This window comes from Dasypus novemcinctus, chromosome 24 (genome assembly GCF_030445035.2).
Source record: "Dasypus novemcinctus isolate mDasNov1 chromosome 24, mDasNov1.1.hap2, whole genome shotgun sequence".
NCBI lineage: Eukaryota > Metazoa > Chordata > Mammalia > Cingulata > Dasypodidae > Dasypus > Dasypus novemcinctus.
Genome location: NC_080696.1, coordinates 15,298,410 through 15,315,421, shown reverse-complemented (window position 1 = coordinate 15,315,421; position 17,012 = coordinate 15,298,410). Strand labels below are relative to the sequence as shown.

Below are 17,012 nucleotides of genomic sequence, written 5' to 3'. Positions count from 1 at the left end.
ATTAGCACCAGCAATCCTTTGAAAGTCAGTCTATTTGTCTTTAACAAAATTACATACTCTATAATCTCTTCTTGGAAATTTTTTGATAAAGAGGTTAGATACTAACCAAGGAGGTATTCCTTAGGAACTGTCCTGCCTCAAAAGGGAATGCGCAAGCCTCAAAAGTCACTTAATCATAAAATGTTGTTTGAAGTCATTTTCATTTTTTGTGATTTCCCAGAAGGCAAAATGTAGTTACTCCTAAATATCCTTTATTCATAAACACTGAACTTAAAGATTCATGAAATGCCTACTACTAGCAAAATACTATGCTTACTTCGTAGAGGGATACAAAGATAAAATTTAAATCCTACCTAGGCCTCATTTTCTACTAATACCCAGGATGATTATGTTTGCCATTAATTCAACAAATTTTACTACCTCCTGTGATCTAATCCTCCTTTGCTTTTATTAAAATGGTTCAATGTTTCTATACCATTAGCTGCTCCAAAGTAACACTAGGAAAGCATGTTATGACATAGTTTTATATACCCGAATATGTGTTCTACACTAAAATAAGCACTTGATAGGGCAATGGACCAATGAAACAAAGCATAAGATATAAAATACAAACAAAAGTTTATTGTACAAAATTAAGGCCTTTGTATTTCACAGCTCTGTATAGCTAATGAAAGACCAGATAATTTTTAAAGTCCTTCACAAATTTCGGCTTTCATTATACCCGATTCCCAACTATTAAAAATGGCCTGACCAGTATTATGAAAACAAATACTATAAATAAGACCAAGTCCTTTAATGAAGACTGTCCCAAACGTTATTTCTTGGCATAGGTGATCTTCATGGCATGGGATGGAGTGATCTTAAATCCTTGTAAAGCATCCCTGGCAGCTCCAGCCTGCCCATCATTTTCAAACTCAACGAAAGCAATGTCATGTCTTCCAGGTACCAAACGGACTTCCTTGAAACCAGGGAACCTAAAGAAAAAAAATTTATACATAGTTAAATACACAAAATTTGTTAAACAATCTCCTGATATCAGTCCAGGAAAAGTATCATACCCTACAAAGAATCCTAAATAGGAAGATCTTGAAGTATAGTTAATACCCTGAAAGAAATATAGACTAATATAAGCTAATTCAATTGTCATTATAGCAGAGCCTTGTTTCCTATTTTACTCAACCATTAGAATTAATAATTCAAACCTTAAAAGAAATTTAGCTTTTTATCTACTAAACCTGCAAACTAGCTTCAAACCACAATTAATCCCAGATCAAACCAATGAACCCATAAGGGAACTACTGTTCTGTGATGCATGAAAGAAGTCAATCTACAAAAGTGCTGTTTGTCCTGTCAGAAGACTCTCAAGAGACACAGATTTCCTTATGAAAAAACTTACTGATTAAACAGCATGGATAACATCATCTCATTAGTTTCTTCTGGTAAATTATTAAGGAACAAAATATAGTTTGGAGGGTAATCAGGAACCTATTAAAAAGAAAAAGAGGCAGAGTAAGCTCCTAAGTATAAAAAAAGGTATTGTAAACCACAGGTTTTTACATTAAAGCCTAAACTTCAGAGAGCTACGCACAGATTACAAAGGCTTGGGAAATCTCACTGTACCAAGCACTAAAGCAGAAAAGCAATGACCCCAGAGAAATGAATTTATGCCTACAGTTACAAAACGAAGATATTTTTCAAGTCACTTAATAAAAATTGGGAAGATTACTAATTTTACATGTAAGTGTTAAGTATGTGGCGATACTTTTATATGTTAAGTATCTGGCAATTAGTCAAAATCAAAAGACCCTAACCCAACTAGAGAAGGCAGCATGTCACCCCCCTTTGCTGGGTACTGAGTAGAAATGCTCAGATGTTACTCTGCACTATACTCAATTCTTCTGCACTGTTGTTTTCTGGCGCATGTAAGAAAATTCAGAGCCAGAATCATTACCACTACTTGGTGACTTTCTTTTTTATTGCAGTTTTAAGTATCTAGTTATACATAATTAAGTAGAAACAAGCATTGTTATGAGGTATTCAATTACTTATCAGACAACCCACTCTAAGGTTATGGGGCACTACAATGAGAGAGTCCTATAGTGTATTAAAGAAGATCTCTATCTTCAGGTTAGTTTCATGGAAGAGAAACGATCAGGTGAAAGGAACAATCAATCAACAATCTTCAACCTTAGAGTATTAAGTGCTGGCTTTTCTGATCTGGGCTATCATTGTTGAGAGAGTTCAAAGAAAGGGAAGCAGGTTATTTATAAGAAAGTGCAAATAACCTAAAATCAGAGGAAAAAGGCCTCAGTAGTGCAGGAAATTCTCTGGGTCGGACTCTAGCATCTGAGTAAGCAAGTATGACCCTATTAGTACATAATTAAGGTTTTTTCCTTAAGACATTTATGGGGAGAGACTTGATAAGGAGTTCCTAAAACATTTACATAAAGAAATTTTTAAAAAAAAAGGCAAAACACATTTGTGCTGAGAAAGTGTGAGCAAGCACAACTCTGTAAAATAACTTTCCCTAAGAGTACATGACTATGAGAAAAGATGGTTCAGGGCTGCAGCCAGCTGTTGAGAAAGAAAGCCCATCACCTTACCTGTCACCCAGAGATGTGGATATTAAAGTCCTGGGCTACACACTGGGAGGAAAACAAAAATGTTTGCCCGGGTGCTGACATACTTTAAAAGCTGCCATTTTGATCCTGTCAAAATGATTAATCACTGAAATAAACTTAGATTTGGGTTTTTTCTCTCTTAAAAAAAAAGCTAAAAATGTTTTGAGAAGTGCGTGTCTACATTAAAGTGCTCTATGTTTTAATATATTGTGTTCCTAGTGAATTATTTTCTGTCTTTGGAGATATGCACTAACAATTTATTGTTCTTTCATTTTATTTTAAAGTAATACCTTGGAAAAAATATTACCTGAGGATTTGGTGTTGTATTTCCTTGGGTGTTAGCTGAATTTGGTGTTCCCTAAATAAAAAAAGAAAACAGTTAAAAAGCCACCTCTTACAAAAAAAGCACCAGGTGTTTATAATTAATCATAAAAATAACATTAATTTCAAAAGATTTTTATACCATTTAATTTTACCGTTAAGAATTTACATCTTAACTTGGATTCAAATATTCATGTGTTTGTCATATTATTTTTGAAAAATGTACCCTAAACTGTAAAATTTAACTTCTAAACTTGACAACGACAGAGAAACATGTAAGAGAAACACTAAGTATCAGTCTTTCTTTTTTCAACCTCAAACAGAGGCAAGTTAAGCATTATACTCAGTGAAGTAGAAATCTAATCACTTTCAATCTAGAAGTAGCTACTTTTCGGAAAATAGTTTATCTTTGGTCTGGTATATCAAATTAGATTTTACATTTCTAAATTGCTCAAAGAAAGACGTACTGAGTAGTTACTCAAGATTAAAGATAACCCCTACAGTACTGAGTAGCTATACGATAGCCACGTGAGTAAATATAATACTACAGTATTATTTCTTAAGCAGCAGGGCTTGAGAATTAAGCCAGTAGATACTAACATATTTTGGAGACTAATGGAATTAAATACTATGCAAATTCAAATAAAACTGGTTAATGTAAATCTGCATAAATACATTTTTAATTTGTTGCTTAAACATATTGAGATTTCATTAACTCAAACATTCCAGCTTCTTAAAAAGTCACCTTTTAAGCACATACTATACACCCCTCAAAAATTATCCCTCATGGAAAAGAAAGACATTTCCAGTGAGTTTTTAACACCAAAAAATTAAAATTAAAATAAAAAAAAAAGAAAAAAAAAATTAACTTTTGTCAACCTTACCAGACCAGGCTTTTTGTTTGCAGTTATTGCAGCCTGTTCCACGGTTTTGGCTTTTTTCTTTTCTTTTTTCTTTTCTTTATCAGCAAATGTGCCACGCATTTTAGATATTATATCAGAATCTGTTTTTGCATATTGGATTCGCTATTTAAAAAAACAGATCAATTTTCATTAGACTGAAGACTGTTCACACTAGTCATTAATATTTCAAATTTCATTATCCAAGTAAGGTAATTTTAAAAACATCCCTAAGGAAATCTGTTAAAATGTACTGAGAGCCAAAAAAATAAACTGTCCTTGATTCATAACTTAAACTTATACTTCCAATGTGTTTGTAAAAAGAAAAACCATACATTTCCATATGGGAAAACAGGATTTTAAGTATGTGTACCACTGCTTCTTTCCATACAATAAAAGAATAGAGAAAACTGTGTTGGAAAGCTTTCTACCCTTTAGGAACCACCCCCAACGGAAAGATCAAGAAGTATCAATTGGATATGGAAAGTGTCATATGGAATCTGTTACTTCCAACAGCTACAGTACCAAAGCTTGGGAATGGCTTTTCTTTGAATCTGATCTAATTAATTTTTAAAAAAGAAATGACATTCACAATGGCACCAGCTTAAATTTAAATTGTTTAGAAAGGAAAGAAAAAGATGGCTTCATAGGTAATGTAATAGGCCATTTGCTTTTTCAAACTAAGTCACAGCCAGTAGGAAGAGCAGAAGACAATAGAAAAGCACTCAGAAACATTGCTCTAGAAGAGCATCCCATAAACAATAATGTGCGTTCTAATTACCCAGAAAGCTTATAAAAGGGGAGACTCTGATGCAGAAGGTCTGCATTTCTTACAAGCTCATAAGGATCATGACGCTGCTTGTCTGGGGACCACATTTTGAGTAGCAAGACCCTGGCCTAAAGCATTATCACATAGCTAATTTTATCACCAATTAACTGAACAAATATTTTTGCCACGAGATAAACTGTTATCTAAGGAGTGTGTTATAAATTCCAACTTCCATTTTAAGGAAACATTTCTTCTCTGGTATTGAAAAAGTACCTCTGATCATATCAAAATATAGTAGTTCTACAAAGTACTATTTAAAATTGCCTTGTATTTTAAGAATTTTTTCTCAGTGTGAAAAGAAAAAGTGACATTTCAAAGCAGTGTGGGTTAGAAAACGGAATCTGTCAAATGCAAGAGCAATTTTCCCCTTTACTTCAGTTAGAAATGAATGTATTGAAGAAATAAGAGGGGAGCCTGGGCATATGCCTCGGTACCGGGGCTTTCTCTGGCTGGTGTGGGCTGCTAGCCACAGCAGCTCTAAGTGAACTCAGCCCTGAAAGCAACTAAATTCTCCACATCCTCACTTACGCAAAAGGAGACAGGCCACCTGATATAAAACTCTTTATTTGGGGGGACATTAGAACAGGGAAAATAAAAGCCAGGGGTACTCTGTAATAAAGGGTATACTTATCCATGAAATGCTAGAACAGAAATGGATATCCAGCTTAGACTAATTTCTGACTTGGTCTCAAGGATTCCCTCCCTACTCCTTCAGGTCTCCAACTTTGTCCCTGGCCTGAATAGATCTTCGGTGGTTTGATCTGTCTTTATAAGAGCGTAAGCCTAAGTATGTCCTTGGGACGGTACCACTTGCAAAAATCTCTGATCTGAGCCATAGCTCTTAGCTGGTCTAAACCACTGGTTTTTAACCAGGAATGATTTTGCCCCCCCCCCCAGGGGACAAGTGGCTGGAGACACTGTTGATTCTCACAAGGAGTGCTCCTGGAATCTAGCAGGTAGAGGCTAGGGTGTGGTTAAACAGCCAACAAGCACAGGACAGCCCTCCTAATGAAAAATTACCTGGTTTCAAAATGTAAAAAGTGTTAAGGTTGAAGATCCCTAGTCTAGACTGAACACCCATAAGAGATAAAAGTCACCGACAGCTTAAAGACAAATAAGAGGCAAAGATTTACATTTATGCCACAGGTTTCAACAGTGACAGAAGCCCTTAGGATGATGGCTTTACTGTACTTTACTGAGGTATCTGTGGCACTGAGTAGCCAAATGTCCTTGAATCAGAGAGAGTAATTTTATTTATTGTGAATTCCAAGTTATGGCAAATATGTTCATTGCAGATCTGGTATGTTGGACTTAAAACAGAAGAGCAACTAAAACCATCTAAATAAATACAAACAAGACAGCTCAGAGAATATCCTTCTCTCCTCCCAGAAAGTTGGAGATTTGACCTAAAATGCCTTCAATATAAAATCGGTCTGAGTTTTTCTCTCACTGATTTGGAATAATATTATTTGGCAAGGTAAAGCTGGAGCCAAACACAGCAAATTTCAGCTTTCCTGAATCTGACCAACAGGAACATGCAGCCTTGCCATATCAATTCAGCAAAACAGCCCTGAAATCCTCTACAGGAAGAAACTGCTCCTTCATATTAATATAATTTTAGATCTGAACTAAAACCATTCTTATACTTCTGCCAAATGAGATCTCGATTACGCTTTCTTCAAAGTAACATAAGAAAAATCAGCTAGTTTGAGGAAATACCAAATTTACTGAAACTTAGGGTATGTTGATACCATCCCAGTTTTCTGAGATGGGCCCTTTCATACAGATGGTGCCTAGTCAGCTGCAAAGAAAGAACAGAGCAGAGCTGGATAAAGAAGTTTTGCTCCAGTGACAGACAAAAAGTGCTCAGTCCTGAATTAAGTATGGTATAAAGTAGGATTGCAAACAACAGCTGATAGCCAAAAACATCTGTTCTTACAAATTAAGTTTGACTTAACACAGCCACACCCACTCACTTACAAACTGCATATTGCTGTTTTCCCTGTTAAAAAGGTGGTACTGAATAGTTGCAGAGATCATCTGGTCCACAAAGGCTAAAATATTTACTACCTGGCCTTTACAGAAAAAGTGTGCTCACTCCCACTATAGGAAAAAAGAATTCACAAAAAAGGGCTTACGACATTAGCTTTCAAGTCCTGATGCTGCCACTGGTTATATCAATATACCCTTGACAACCAATTAACCTCTCTGTACATAAATCTTCATCTGTAAAATGAAGGGATTAAGCCTGTGTTCTGTAAACCATAACCTGTGGGCAAAATCCAGCCCATGGCCAGTTTTCGTATGGTTCGTAAATTACAAATATTTTTTATCATTTATTTTAAAAGACTGTTTAAAAATAAAGAATATGCAACAGAGGCCACATGTGACCCAAATAGCCTCAAATATTTATTATTTGACACTTTACACAAAAAATTTGCTGACCCCCTGATCAGACCAAAGAACATTCAAACTGCTGCCATTTTAGAGGTGGTAAAACTGACCAAAGACACAGAACCAGTTAATGGCAGAACAAGAATAGGGACCCGAGCCCTTGAAATTTTTGGCTCTTTCCCCACTACCACACGACTTCGTACTCCAGTCCAAGAAAAGCACTTTGGAATTCATACCCTCGGTACTGTGTACTCACTCACCTCTAGAACCCACTGCTCTACACCCAGTCTCGACCCTAGTCCAATCCTCCACCATCTCTTACACTAGGAACATCCTAACGAGTTCCCCAGCTCCCGCCCCACAATCCCGTCTCCACCCAGCAACCAGATGTGAGTCTCACATCACTCCCCAGCTTAAAACTCTCCATCCGTAACTATTTCCTTTCCACTCAGTTATTAATAGAACCTATGAATTCAAAACCATGAATTTCCCGAAGATCATTTCTTTGTCTCCATTGCAAAGCTTTTTTCTCCAAAAATTTATTTTTATTTCCTCCTACCCCCCATTGTCCGCTTTCTTGTGCCCATTCACTGTGTTCTTCTGTAGCTGCTTGTATTCTCCTTAGGCAGCTGCAGGAACTGATCCTGGGACCTTCCAGAGTGGGAGAGAGGCGATCATTCTCTTGTGCCACCTCAGCTCCCTGGTCTGCTGCATCTCCTGTTCTCTCTCCTCTGTCTTTTTTTGTTGCATCATCTTGCTGCGTCAGCAATCTGTGTGGGCCAGCACTCCACGCAGGCCAGCACTCTGCATGGCCCAACTTGCCTTCACCAGGAGGCCCTAGGTATCGAACCCTGGACCTCCTATATGGTAGACGGGAGCCCAATTGCTTGAGCCACATCTGCTTCCCCTGCAAAGCTTCTTATATGTAGTACTTCCTATAGCGTTTTCTCAAATTTCACATAGGATTTCCTCTGAGTCACAATTTTTAATTTCACACGATTTCTCTTCAGATTGCATTAATCATTCATCCTTTCACATGATATATATTTGTGTTCTATAAATTTACAGGCAGAACTTTTGAATTTTCTTATTAATTTCTAGTTTTTGTTGGTTTTTAAAAAACTTATTTATTTCCCCCCCTTCCCCTTCTCCTGCCCTGCTGTTTTTACTGTCTGTGTTGCCTTCTCTTCTCATTTTCTCTCCTCTAGGATTCACTGGGATTTGATCCTGGAGACCTACGATGGGGAGAGAGGTTCCCTGTCAATTGAGCCATCTCAGCTCCTGGTTTCTGCTGCGCTTCACCTTGACTCTCCCCTTGTCTCTCTTTTGATGCATCATCATCTTGCTGCGTGACTCACTTGTGCAGGGCACTGGCTCACCACACAGGTACTTGTGTGGGGACTCAGACTTGTGGCGTGGGCAAACTTTCCTCTTCCTTTCCACCAGGAGGCCCCAGGGATTGAACCCAGGTCCTCCCATAAGGTAGGCAGAAGCTCCTATCACTTAAGCCACATCTGCTTCCCAATTTCTAGTTTTTGAGACAAGATTGTCTATACTATCATTCTTTAAAATATTCTATATCCCAATGTATTTTGTTTTTGCCCATTTGATCTGTCAAACGGAGAATGAAATGAAACTCTTATTACAAATGTTTATATAAATACATAAATAAAACCCAAACACCATTCCATGACCTTCAACACCACCTCCCCAACCTCATCTGGTATAGCTCTCACCCATGCTCCCCACGTGTGCTGGCTGCCTTTCAGTTCTCAAAACACGCAGCTCTTTCCCTCCTTGGGGCACTTGCGTTTGCTGTTCCCACTGCTGGAAGGCAGGTGTACCAACCTTTTCCTTCATATCTGAGCTTAAATGTCTCCTCCTCTTTCCTGACCACCGTTTCTAAGTAGTCAGTAACCCTCCCTGCCCCATCCTATCAGCACATATGTTTCTTTCACAGTGCTTACAAAAATTAGGGCCCCACTCTTCATCAGGACCTAGCATGCCTAAAGCTGGTAGAAAACGGTGGTTAAGAACTTGGCTGTGAAGTCAGACTGACTGGTTAGGAACCCATCACTGTCACTGACTGGCATGGTACCTTATGTTTTACTTTTCTCATGGGTACAGTGGAGGCAATGTGCACCTCAGAGGGTGGTTTGAGGTTTAAATAACATAAAATGCCTACAACAGTGTCATGCCTAGCACCCAAGCACCCAGGAAATGCCCACATATTCTACTTTATTTGCTCCTTTGTCCATCTCCTTCACTGGGACACAAGCACCATGAAGGCATCTTCGTCTTGTTCACTTCTGTATGTTCCAAACCTAATTGGGGCCTGGTACAGTGTTGGCCCTCAAACATCTCTTAAATAATGAGACAGACTTGCCTTAGCTCATAAAGAAACCTAAACATCCACATGTCTGACCTCCAATGCAACTAAGCTTATTTAAGAGTCACAGCTTTTAGAAAGTATGTGTCCAGCACACGGAATTTAAAAGCAGAAAGCAATAAATATGGGACATTATATATCCTTCCATACCTACAGAATGGAGTGGGAGAGAGTGTAAACTACAGTGTAAACTATAATCCATGCTGTGTGTCAACTTTCCAAAAACTGTTCATCAATTGCAATGAATGTACCACACTAATGAAAGAATTTGTTAATGTGGGGCAAAGTGGGAGGTGTGGGGAGTGGGGCATACGGGAATCCCTTACATTTTTTATGTAACATTTTTTGTAATCTAAGTATCTTTTAAAAATAAATTAAAAATAAATTTTAAAAAAAGCAAGAGCCATCATTTCAAGTATTCATTTACAAATCACCATACCAGTAAAAATGATTAAATCCAAAAAAATAAGATTGACTTACCATTGGTTTACCATAAAATGGAAATCCTTGTAACTGCCTTAAGGCATTTGTGGATGAGCCCAGTTCTTTAAATATAACAAAGGCCTGCCCCCTCATCTTCATAGTCTTTAAAGCTACAATGTCTACCACATGGCCAAACTGAGAGAACAGGGCATACAGGGATCGCTTCAATTCTGTGCAAAATTTGAGAAATTAGAGCGGAAACAAATTATTGGTAAATGAAACAATGACAAAAGTCTTAATAAAATGACACTGCATTGAGTGTCCCCCCACCATATATATATGCGTATGTATATAAATTTATATATTTTAATAAAACCACATAATAGTATTCCTGTTGGCTATGTAATTTAAAGCTATATGATACCAATGCATCTTTGAGTAAAAAGAGACTAACACATTATCTATTGGTTCCTGTTTTTATTTTATCTAAAAAGCTGTAAATTCTTACAAAAAGTGCAAGGGGGAAAGGGAATGGGGTGTGTGCACACAATTATTTCAGGTCCTGAGAAAGACATATAGATGAGCTGCCTGATGGCAGTACAATTTTTTAGAGACAATACTGATTAAACACACTTTGGTTGTAAACCAATATTTTATAAAAAGCACTTACCTTCTTTTTTAATTTTGTCATTCATATTGTTGATATAAATTGTATGATTTGGTCTGATATCCATGTTTTGGGTTAAACTGTCCAAATAACCTAAAGAGAGGTTACATATTCTGTTATAAACAGGGAGCATTAAATCATAGTAACATGGCACAGGGACACAACACTTCTTGATTCTCTTTCAATTCCGATTACAAGAAAATGTCACTTTGGTAGAAGTGTTTAATCCTCTCCAACATTTGCTAGTCCTTTTTAAACAAAAAGAGAACACTCCTCAGACTCAAAACCTTGACTATCAGAGTTTAATAATATTATTTTATCCAAAGCATTTACCTTTCACTTACGACAAGTGATACCATTTTGCCATTTACCTAGTGAACTACCTTTGTTTTTTAATGAAATTATTTAAAAATTGAATAGACCCGAAGAAAATTTTTAAAAATACTAGCAAAGGTACATTCAGTAAAAATCATTAACATAGAACATTAATGGAGTTTGCCAAGCACGACTTCACGGGCACACTCTCAAAGCACTTTCATATACTACCATCTGTCCTGACTCCTCTGGGCTCAGAAAAAGCAGTATTGTGTGATGTTAAAAGCTTAGACTCTAGTACCAGTTAGACCTGAATTCAAATCCTGACTTTGCTCCTTCCAAATTGCTTGTTCCTTATCTCTCAAGCCTCCAAGTCTGCAGCTGTAATATGGAGATGGTTAGCAGCAGCGACCCAGTAGAACTCAGAAGACTAAATGCACAGCTCTTGCACTGGCTGTAAGGACTTAAAAGAGCTATTATTAATAATAGGTACCACATGCTAAGGGACTTGCCTAAGATCTTGCAGCAGGCCTGGGAAATATCCTTATCTTCAAACTCTTTCTCTTGGGTCTTCTTTCACACCACTTTTTTCTTTCACTATTTCACTAGTTATTTGTTGCAAATTGTGACCTTGCTTTATCTGCTTGAAAGCATCACATACTCCTTTCTTTCACAAATATTTACTGAGCCTCCACTGTTTGTGAACTGCATAAGATCATGCACAAGCCTAGAGCCTACTAACAGGAACGTAACTGTACAGGTAACAGCTAAAATGTAACTCTTCTCAGAGACCTGAGATTTCCTATGTAAAGACACGAAGGAATAGCAGCTGGGAGAGTGTTAGAGACAGGTGAAAACGAAAACGAGGAGACCATGGGGGTGGGGAGGTCTTGCAACTTCTGCGAGGTTTGCGAATGGCCTCAACTAGTGCAGGGGCACCCAAAGCCGCCTCCCCAATCCAAAAGCGAGCGCTGGAAGGTCCCTGAAAGCGCATACCGAACATCTCGCCCAAGCACTCGTTATTTACTTAGTCCGCGCGAGGCTGCCGCCTTCCCAGGTACAGGCACGCTAGCCCAAGGCCCTGGCCCAACGTCCACAGACACGGCCACGCCAACTCCGTCCCGCTAGGCACAAGGCTCCTAAATTCGCAGGCCTCCCGGAGCCGGAGCTTCAGGCTCCATTCCTCCCTCGCCCCTTCGCCGACCTCTCCGCCAATCCCGGGACGGACGGACGCGCCCCGACCCCCACCACCGCGCCTCGTCCGCTCCCAGCTCCGACAGGGAAGGGTCGGGCAAAACTGCAAACAGTAGCCCCCAAAAAGGCGAGGTAAAAGGCGTTCCAACCCACCTGAGGCGTCCGCCGTCTCTCTTACGGGCCGACAGCCGGAAACGGAGCCGGCACCGGAAGTAACGCTACCACGCGCCTCTATCGAGCGCGGCAAGTCAAGAGGCCGAGTGCAGAGTGGATCGATGCCTCGCGCTCTCCGGCGCCCCCTCGGAAATCTCTCTGCGCATGCGCACGCCTGGCGGGCGGGGAGAAGGGCTGGGAAAGGAAAATGGGAAGTGGGCCCGGGTGGTATGTGGGTTAAACGGAGATCATGGGGCCCTGGAGTAAGAAAACAGGGAAGGAGTGATTCGTTTCGTCTTCCACGACCTTGCGCGGTTTCACCCCATACAACGGTGCACTTCGTCACCCCAAATCATATCATTTTACAGGCGCAGCCCCTGGTCCTGCCTACTGGGGCAGATGCCCGTGTATGGATGCTGGCAGCCCCCTCTGAACACCTCCTGGGCAGCCTGTAGTTACCCCGCCGCTCCAAGTCTCTTCCCATTCCTGGGATGCTGAAGGAGCTCTCCAATACTGCTGTTAAGCTTGAATCTCAGGGGCAGCTCAGTTTGAGGCCCCAGAGCCAACTGAAATGACTGACGTCCCTGTCGGGCTCTCTCACTAGAGGCGATAACCGTGCTGGTAGGGTAACCGAACACCCTTAAGATTATCTACCTCACCTCACTCAAAAACCATTAATTTCCTGTCACCCTTCCCACCGAAATGCCTAGACTTTCCCAGAGTAATCAAAAAAGTTGGTGTCTAAGCCGAGCTGACTAGGAATTTAAAGAATTGGAACGTGTTTACTGACTCATACATGCAACAGATTTAGCATAAACCGATGGAATATAAAATGGTTGTTACAGCCAAGGTTGTGGAATCTATTCTTGTATCCTCCCTTTAAGTTATTTCTCTGAACCTGACTCCCCTAATCTGTAAAATAGGGATCACAGTAGTAGCTCCTTCTAGAATTATTGTGAAGATTAAAAGAGCTAAATGTAAAGTGCTAGGCACAAAATAAATGGTTCATAAATGTTATTTCTTAAATGCTGGCATGACTAGGACATATGGATAAAGTCAAGGGGCAGATAGGGTGGTTTTAACAACTGGGAATTTTTATTTTAAAGGGGCACCTAGAGTTGCAAAAACATGGAGATGATTGGTCAGTTAGGAAATAAGCTACACTGGAGTATAAGTAACCTGAGGGTGGGGATTTTTGTCTGTTTTGTTCACCAAGTACCCTCGGTAACCAGGAAAATGGCTGGTACTCAAATATTTGTTGACTGAATGAAAGAACATGATGGAAAATTAGTCAAACACTAAAATGTGATGTCTTATGAAAATGCACAGAAGTGTAGGAAATAATGTTAAGCCATCACAGAAAAGCATTCTTTTATTATATAGATATAAACATTAGAAGAAAAGTGAAATTACAGTAGAAAAATGTAAATAGTCCTGCCTCCATTAAGACATTATGAGTATATTCTAAACCAATAGAAAAACAGTATAATATAAATACAAAAATATTTAAGTAGGGAAACAGATGTGGCTCAACCAGTTGGGCTCCTGTCTACCATATAGGAGGTCCAGGGTTTGATGCCCAGGGCCTCCTGGTGAGGGCAAGCTGGCCCACGCAGAGTGCCGGCCCATGTGGGAATGTCGCCCTGCACAAGAGTGTTGGCCCACATGGAGAGCTGGTGCAGCAAGATGATGCAACAAGAGACACAGAGGAGAGAAGATAAGAAGATGTAGCAGAACAGGGAGTTGAGGTGGCGCAAGAGAGTAATCGCCTCTCTCCCACTCTGGAAGGTCCCAGGGTCCGTTCCTGGAGCCGCCTAGAGAGAATACAAGCAGACAGAGAAGACCACATAGTGAATGGACACAGAAAACAGACAACAGAGGGAAGCGGGTGGGGGGTGGGGAATAAATAAAATATATCTTTAAAAAAAAATTAAGCAATAAAGGACAAGCTGCCTTGCTTATTATCATGGACATATGAGCAACTTGTTAATTCTGTTTGATAATGATGATGGTTAAACTATTTTTCTGAAAGCAGGCTATCAACTGTGTTGAACCAATAGATCAGCACAAGGACTTTTAATTGTTAAAAGAGGATGAGATGTGACTATGAAAGACTCTCCACCTGGGAAGAAAAGAAAATGGTAAGCACAGAAGCTTAAGACAGACTATACCATTAACAAATATATTATGGCTCCTGTACATTAGACTCTCAGAAGGAAATCTTCTGGTGTCAAATCAGTGGCAATGTTCTGCCTTCCTACTTGCAAATTCTTCAAAAAAGAGCCAGTGCATTTTCCCATCCTAGGACTATCACTTTCGGTTTTCCAATAGCCTGTTAATGGTCACTGGTGGTTTCCTGAGTGATCTTGAGAAACCAGTGATTGAAAGCAGGACTGAAGAGCAAAGAGAAGGTTTTCTGGTTTTGCAAGAAGGCTTAATGGTCTGGTTATATAACTATTTTAACGTCATTATAGTATCTTATCCTTGTTCAGGTGTACTCTGAAGAATCCATTCCTGTAAGACCAGATTCACCTCTTAAAGATCAGGGTAGGAATCGGATATCAAGAACAAACATTTTTTAAAAAATAACAAGAGCAAATGGAGTTCTGCTCAGTTCCAACTTTTCATATTTCAGTTAGGCAACATGATTTACTTTCCTGTGAAACAGGTTTTTTATCAAATGAAATCCAGAGGCAAAACTATAACACCCTAGCTAAACTTCATATAGCTTTTGATGACAAAAACTTGCTTATTTTAGAGATAGCAGAAAAGGTGCTACAAACAGTTGGCAATAAAACTGTCAAAACTTAAATTATAGGGATGATAACTGAAGCATCTCAGTGACTCTGAATACATGTATATTTTCCTGCATTATCTGCATGAGTTTTATGTCTCTCCTTAAATGCTGTCAGTGTCTTAACTGCATTAGTTTTGAGAAGGGGCCATGTTTAAAGGAAAATACATCATAAAACTCTGGTGGATAAATTTTGGCTCATTTATGTTATATAGAGCCACAAAGTGTACATATAATTTGTTTATATCCTCTCTTTCCCCCCCAGGTGGTGATTGCATTAAGAATGTTATGCCGGGTGGACTTGGCCCAGTGGATAGGGCATCTGCCTACCACATGGGAGGTCCACGGTTCAAACCCTGGGCCTCCTTGACCCGTGTGGAGCTGGCCCATGTGCAGTGCTGATGCGCGCAAGGAGTGCCGTGCCACGCAGGGGTGTCCCCCGTCTAGGGGAGCCCCACGCGCAAGGAGTGCGCCCCGTAAGGAGAGCTGCCCAGCGCGAAAGAAAGTGCAGCCTGCCCAGGAATGGCGCTGCACACACGGAGAGCTGACACAGCAAGATGACGCAACAAAAAGAAACACAGATTTCTGGTGCCGCTGATAAGGATAGAAGCGGGCACAGAAGAGCACACAGTGAATGGACATAGAGAGCAGACAACTGGGTAGGGAAGGAGTGGAAGGGAAAAGGTAAAAAAAAAACTTAAAAAAAAATTTATGTAGAATGAAATTATTTTCACAATATACATTAAACAAATCTAGGCCTTATTGTTGAGTACCAATTCAGCTTGAAATTCAGGTTGAAATTATGTTGACTGAAACTTTCTAAAAAGCACCCCCAAAATTCAAGAAGGACATAGTTTTGTGCATTATTTATTTTTTACTTCACTTGAGCCTTTCTGTTTTATTTATTTTATGGACACATTATTATTTTTAGGGAAGGAAAAAAGGCAACAGAAATGACTATACCTCTGTTGTGTGCTACTTTTATTAATGTTAATGTATGACTATTATTAATGTTAATAATGGGGTGTCAGTCATGTACATTTGGATATATCCTTTCCCCAAAATAGGCGGAATCTGAAGCAGGCTGTGATAATGTATGTGTTCCATTAAGTTTGGAAGCAATTGTTTGGCTTCGGGGGTCCTGATAATTAATCCAAGGAAGTGAGGAGAGGAGGCGGGCTGCACTTCTTATCGCTCAATATTGGGAGATGCACAGATTGTGCTCAGTATGCTATCATCTGTCCTCTGCTAAGGTAATATCACACAACTGCCATTCCCCTGAGACTAGAATAATGAGCTGCCAGTCCCCTGAGACCCACCTAACAAGAAAAATATTATGCAAATAAAATTCTTAAGTACAGCAGGTTTTGTTTCTCCTATGATTTAATGCCGTAAATTCTCTGGGGTCTTAAGCCAGCAGGAAAATCCAAATTAAAAGAAAAAAGCTTTAAAAAAAAATGGAGTTCCCTAATTGTGTGATTTCAGACTCGAGAGATGGTTAACTTCATGAGCATACCTCACATTTCTAATCCAGGGCTTCTCAAAGGTTAATGTGTGTATGGATCTGGGTTATATTAAACTCAAACTGACTCGGTGGGGCTGGGAGAAGGCCTGAGGATCTGCATTTCTAGTAAGCTTCCAGATGATGCTACTGCTGCTGTCCCTCCCATCACATTTTGAGCAGCAAGACCCTAAGCATTTCCTCTCTAAGAACGGTTGAAAGACTATCCCTTATTGGAGAGGTTTACTCTCAACCCACAGAGATACTATCAGACACTGAATACTGTCTTCTTAGGCAAATATAACCCAACTATTTCGAAGAGGAGGCTATTTACCTGAAAACTTCCTTTATTTTAACTGTCTTCTACTGGGCTCTTGGAAATGTCTTCAGTCAGAGTAAGAAAGTCTAGAAATTTTGTTTCCGCTTGGCAAGAGGTTACTTCATTACTTTTGAGGTCCTGGATCACTTTCTGATTTGTGGCAGTCATTACAATTGTGCAAAAATATTCTGGT

The 17,012-nt window shown here is 39.5% G+C and overlaps 1 protein-coding gene across 2 annotated transcripts; it reads right to left on the bottom strand.

Moving 5' to 3' along the window:
- Positions 1-601: 601 nt before the first annotated feature.
- Positions 602-12,301, bottom strand: SNRPB2 (small nuclear ribonucleoprotein polypeptide B2). 2 transcript variants are annotated; one of them, XM_071211562.1, is made up of 8 exons: positions 12,206-12,254; positions 11,169-11,239; positions 10,547-10,636; positions 9,934-10,106; positions 3,827-3,967; positions 2,929-2,979; positions 1,397-1,485; positions 602-974 (listed from the first exon to the last, which is right to left on the bottom strand). In XM_071211562.1, exons 3-8 carry the CDS (start codon positions 10,608-10,610, stop codon positions 815-817), a joined length of 678 nt encoding a protein of 225 aa, XP_071067663.1. In that variant the 5' UTR covers positions 10,611-10,636; positions 11,169-11,239; positions 12,206-12,254; the 3' UTR covers positions 602-814. The 2 variants fall into 2 exon arrangements, with proteins under 2 accessions (XP_071067663.1, XP_058143578.1); XM_058287595.2 differs by lacking the exon at positions 11,169-11,239 and having other exon boundaries at positions 12,206-12,301.
- Between the last annotated feature and the right edge of the window lie 4,711 nt (positions 12,302-17,012).

Coding starts and splice junctions, on each gene's coding strand:
- SNRPB2 (XM_058287595.2), bottom strand. CDS start 10,610: ATGGATATCAGACCAAATCATACAATTTATATCAACAATATGAATGAC. Junction 10,107..10,546: donor TGACAAAATTAAAAAAGAAG/GTAAGTGCTTTT, acceptor AATTTTGCACAG/AATTGAAGCGATCCCTGTAT. Junction 1,486..2,928: donor ATACAACACCAAATCCTCAG/GTAATATTTTTT, acceptor TCTTTTTAATAG/GTTCCTGATTACCCTCCAAA.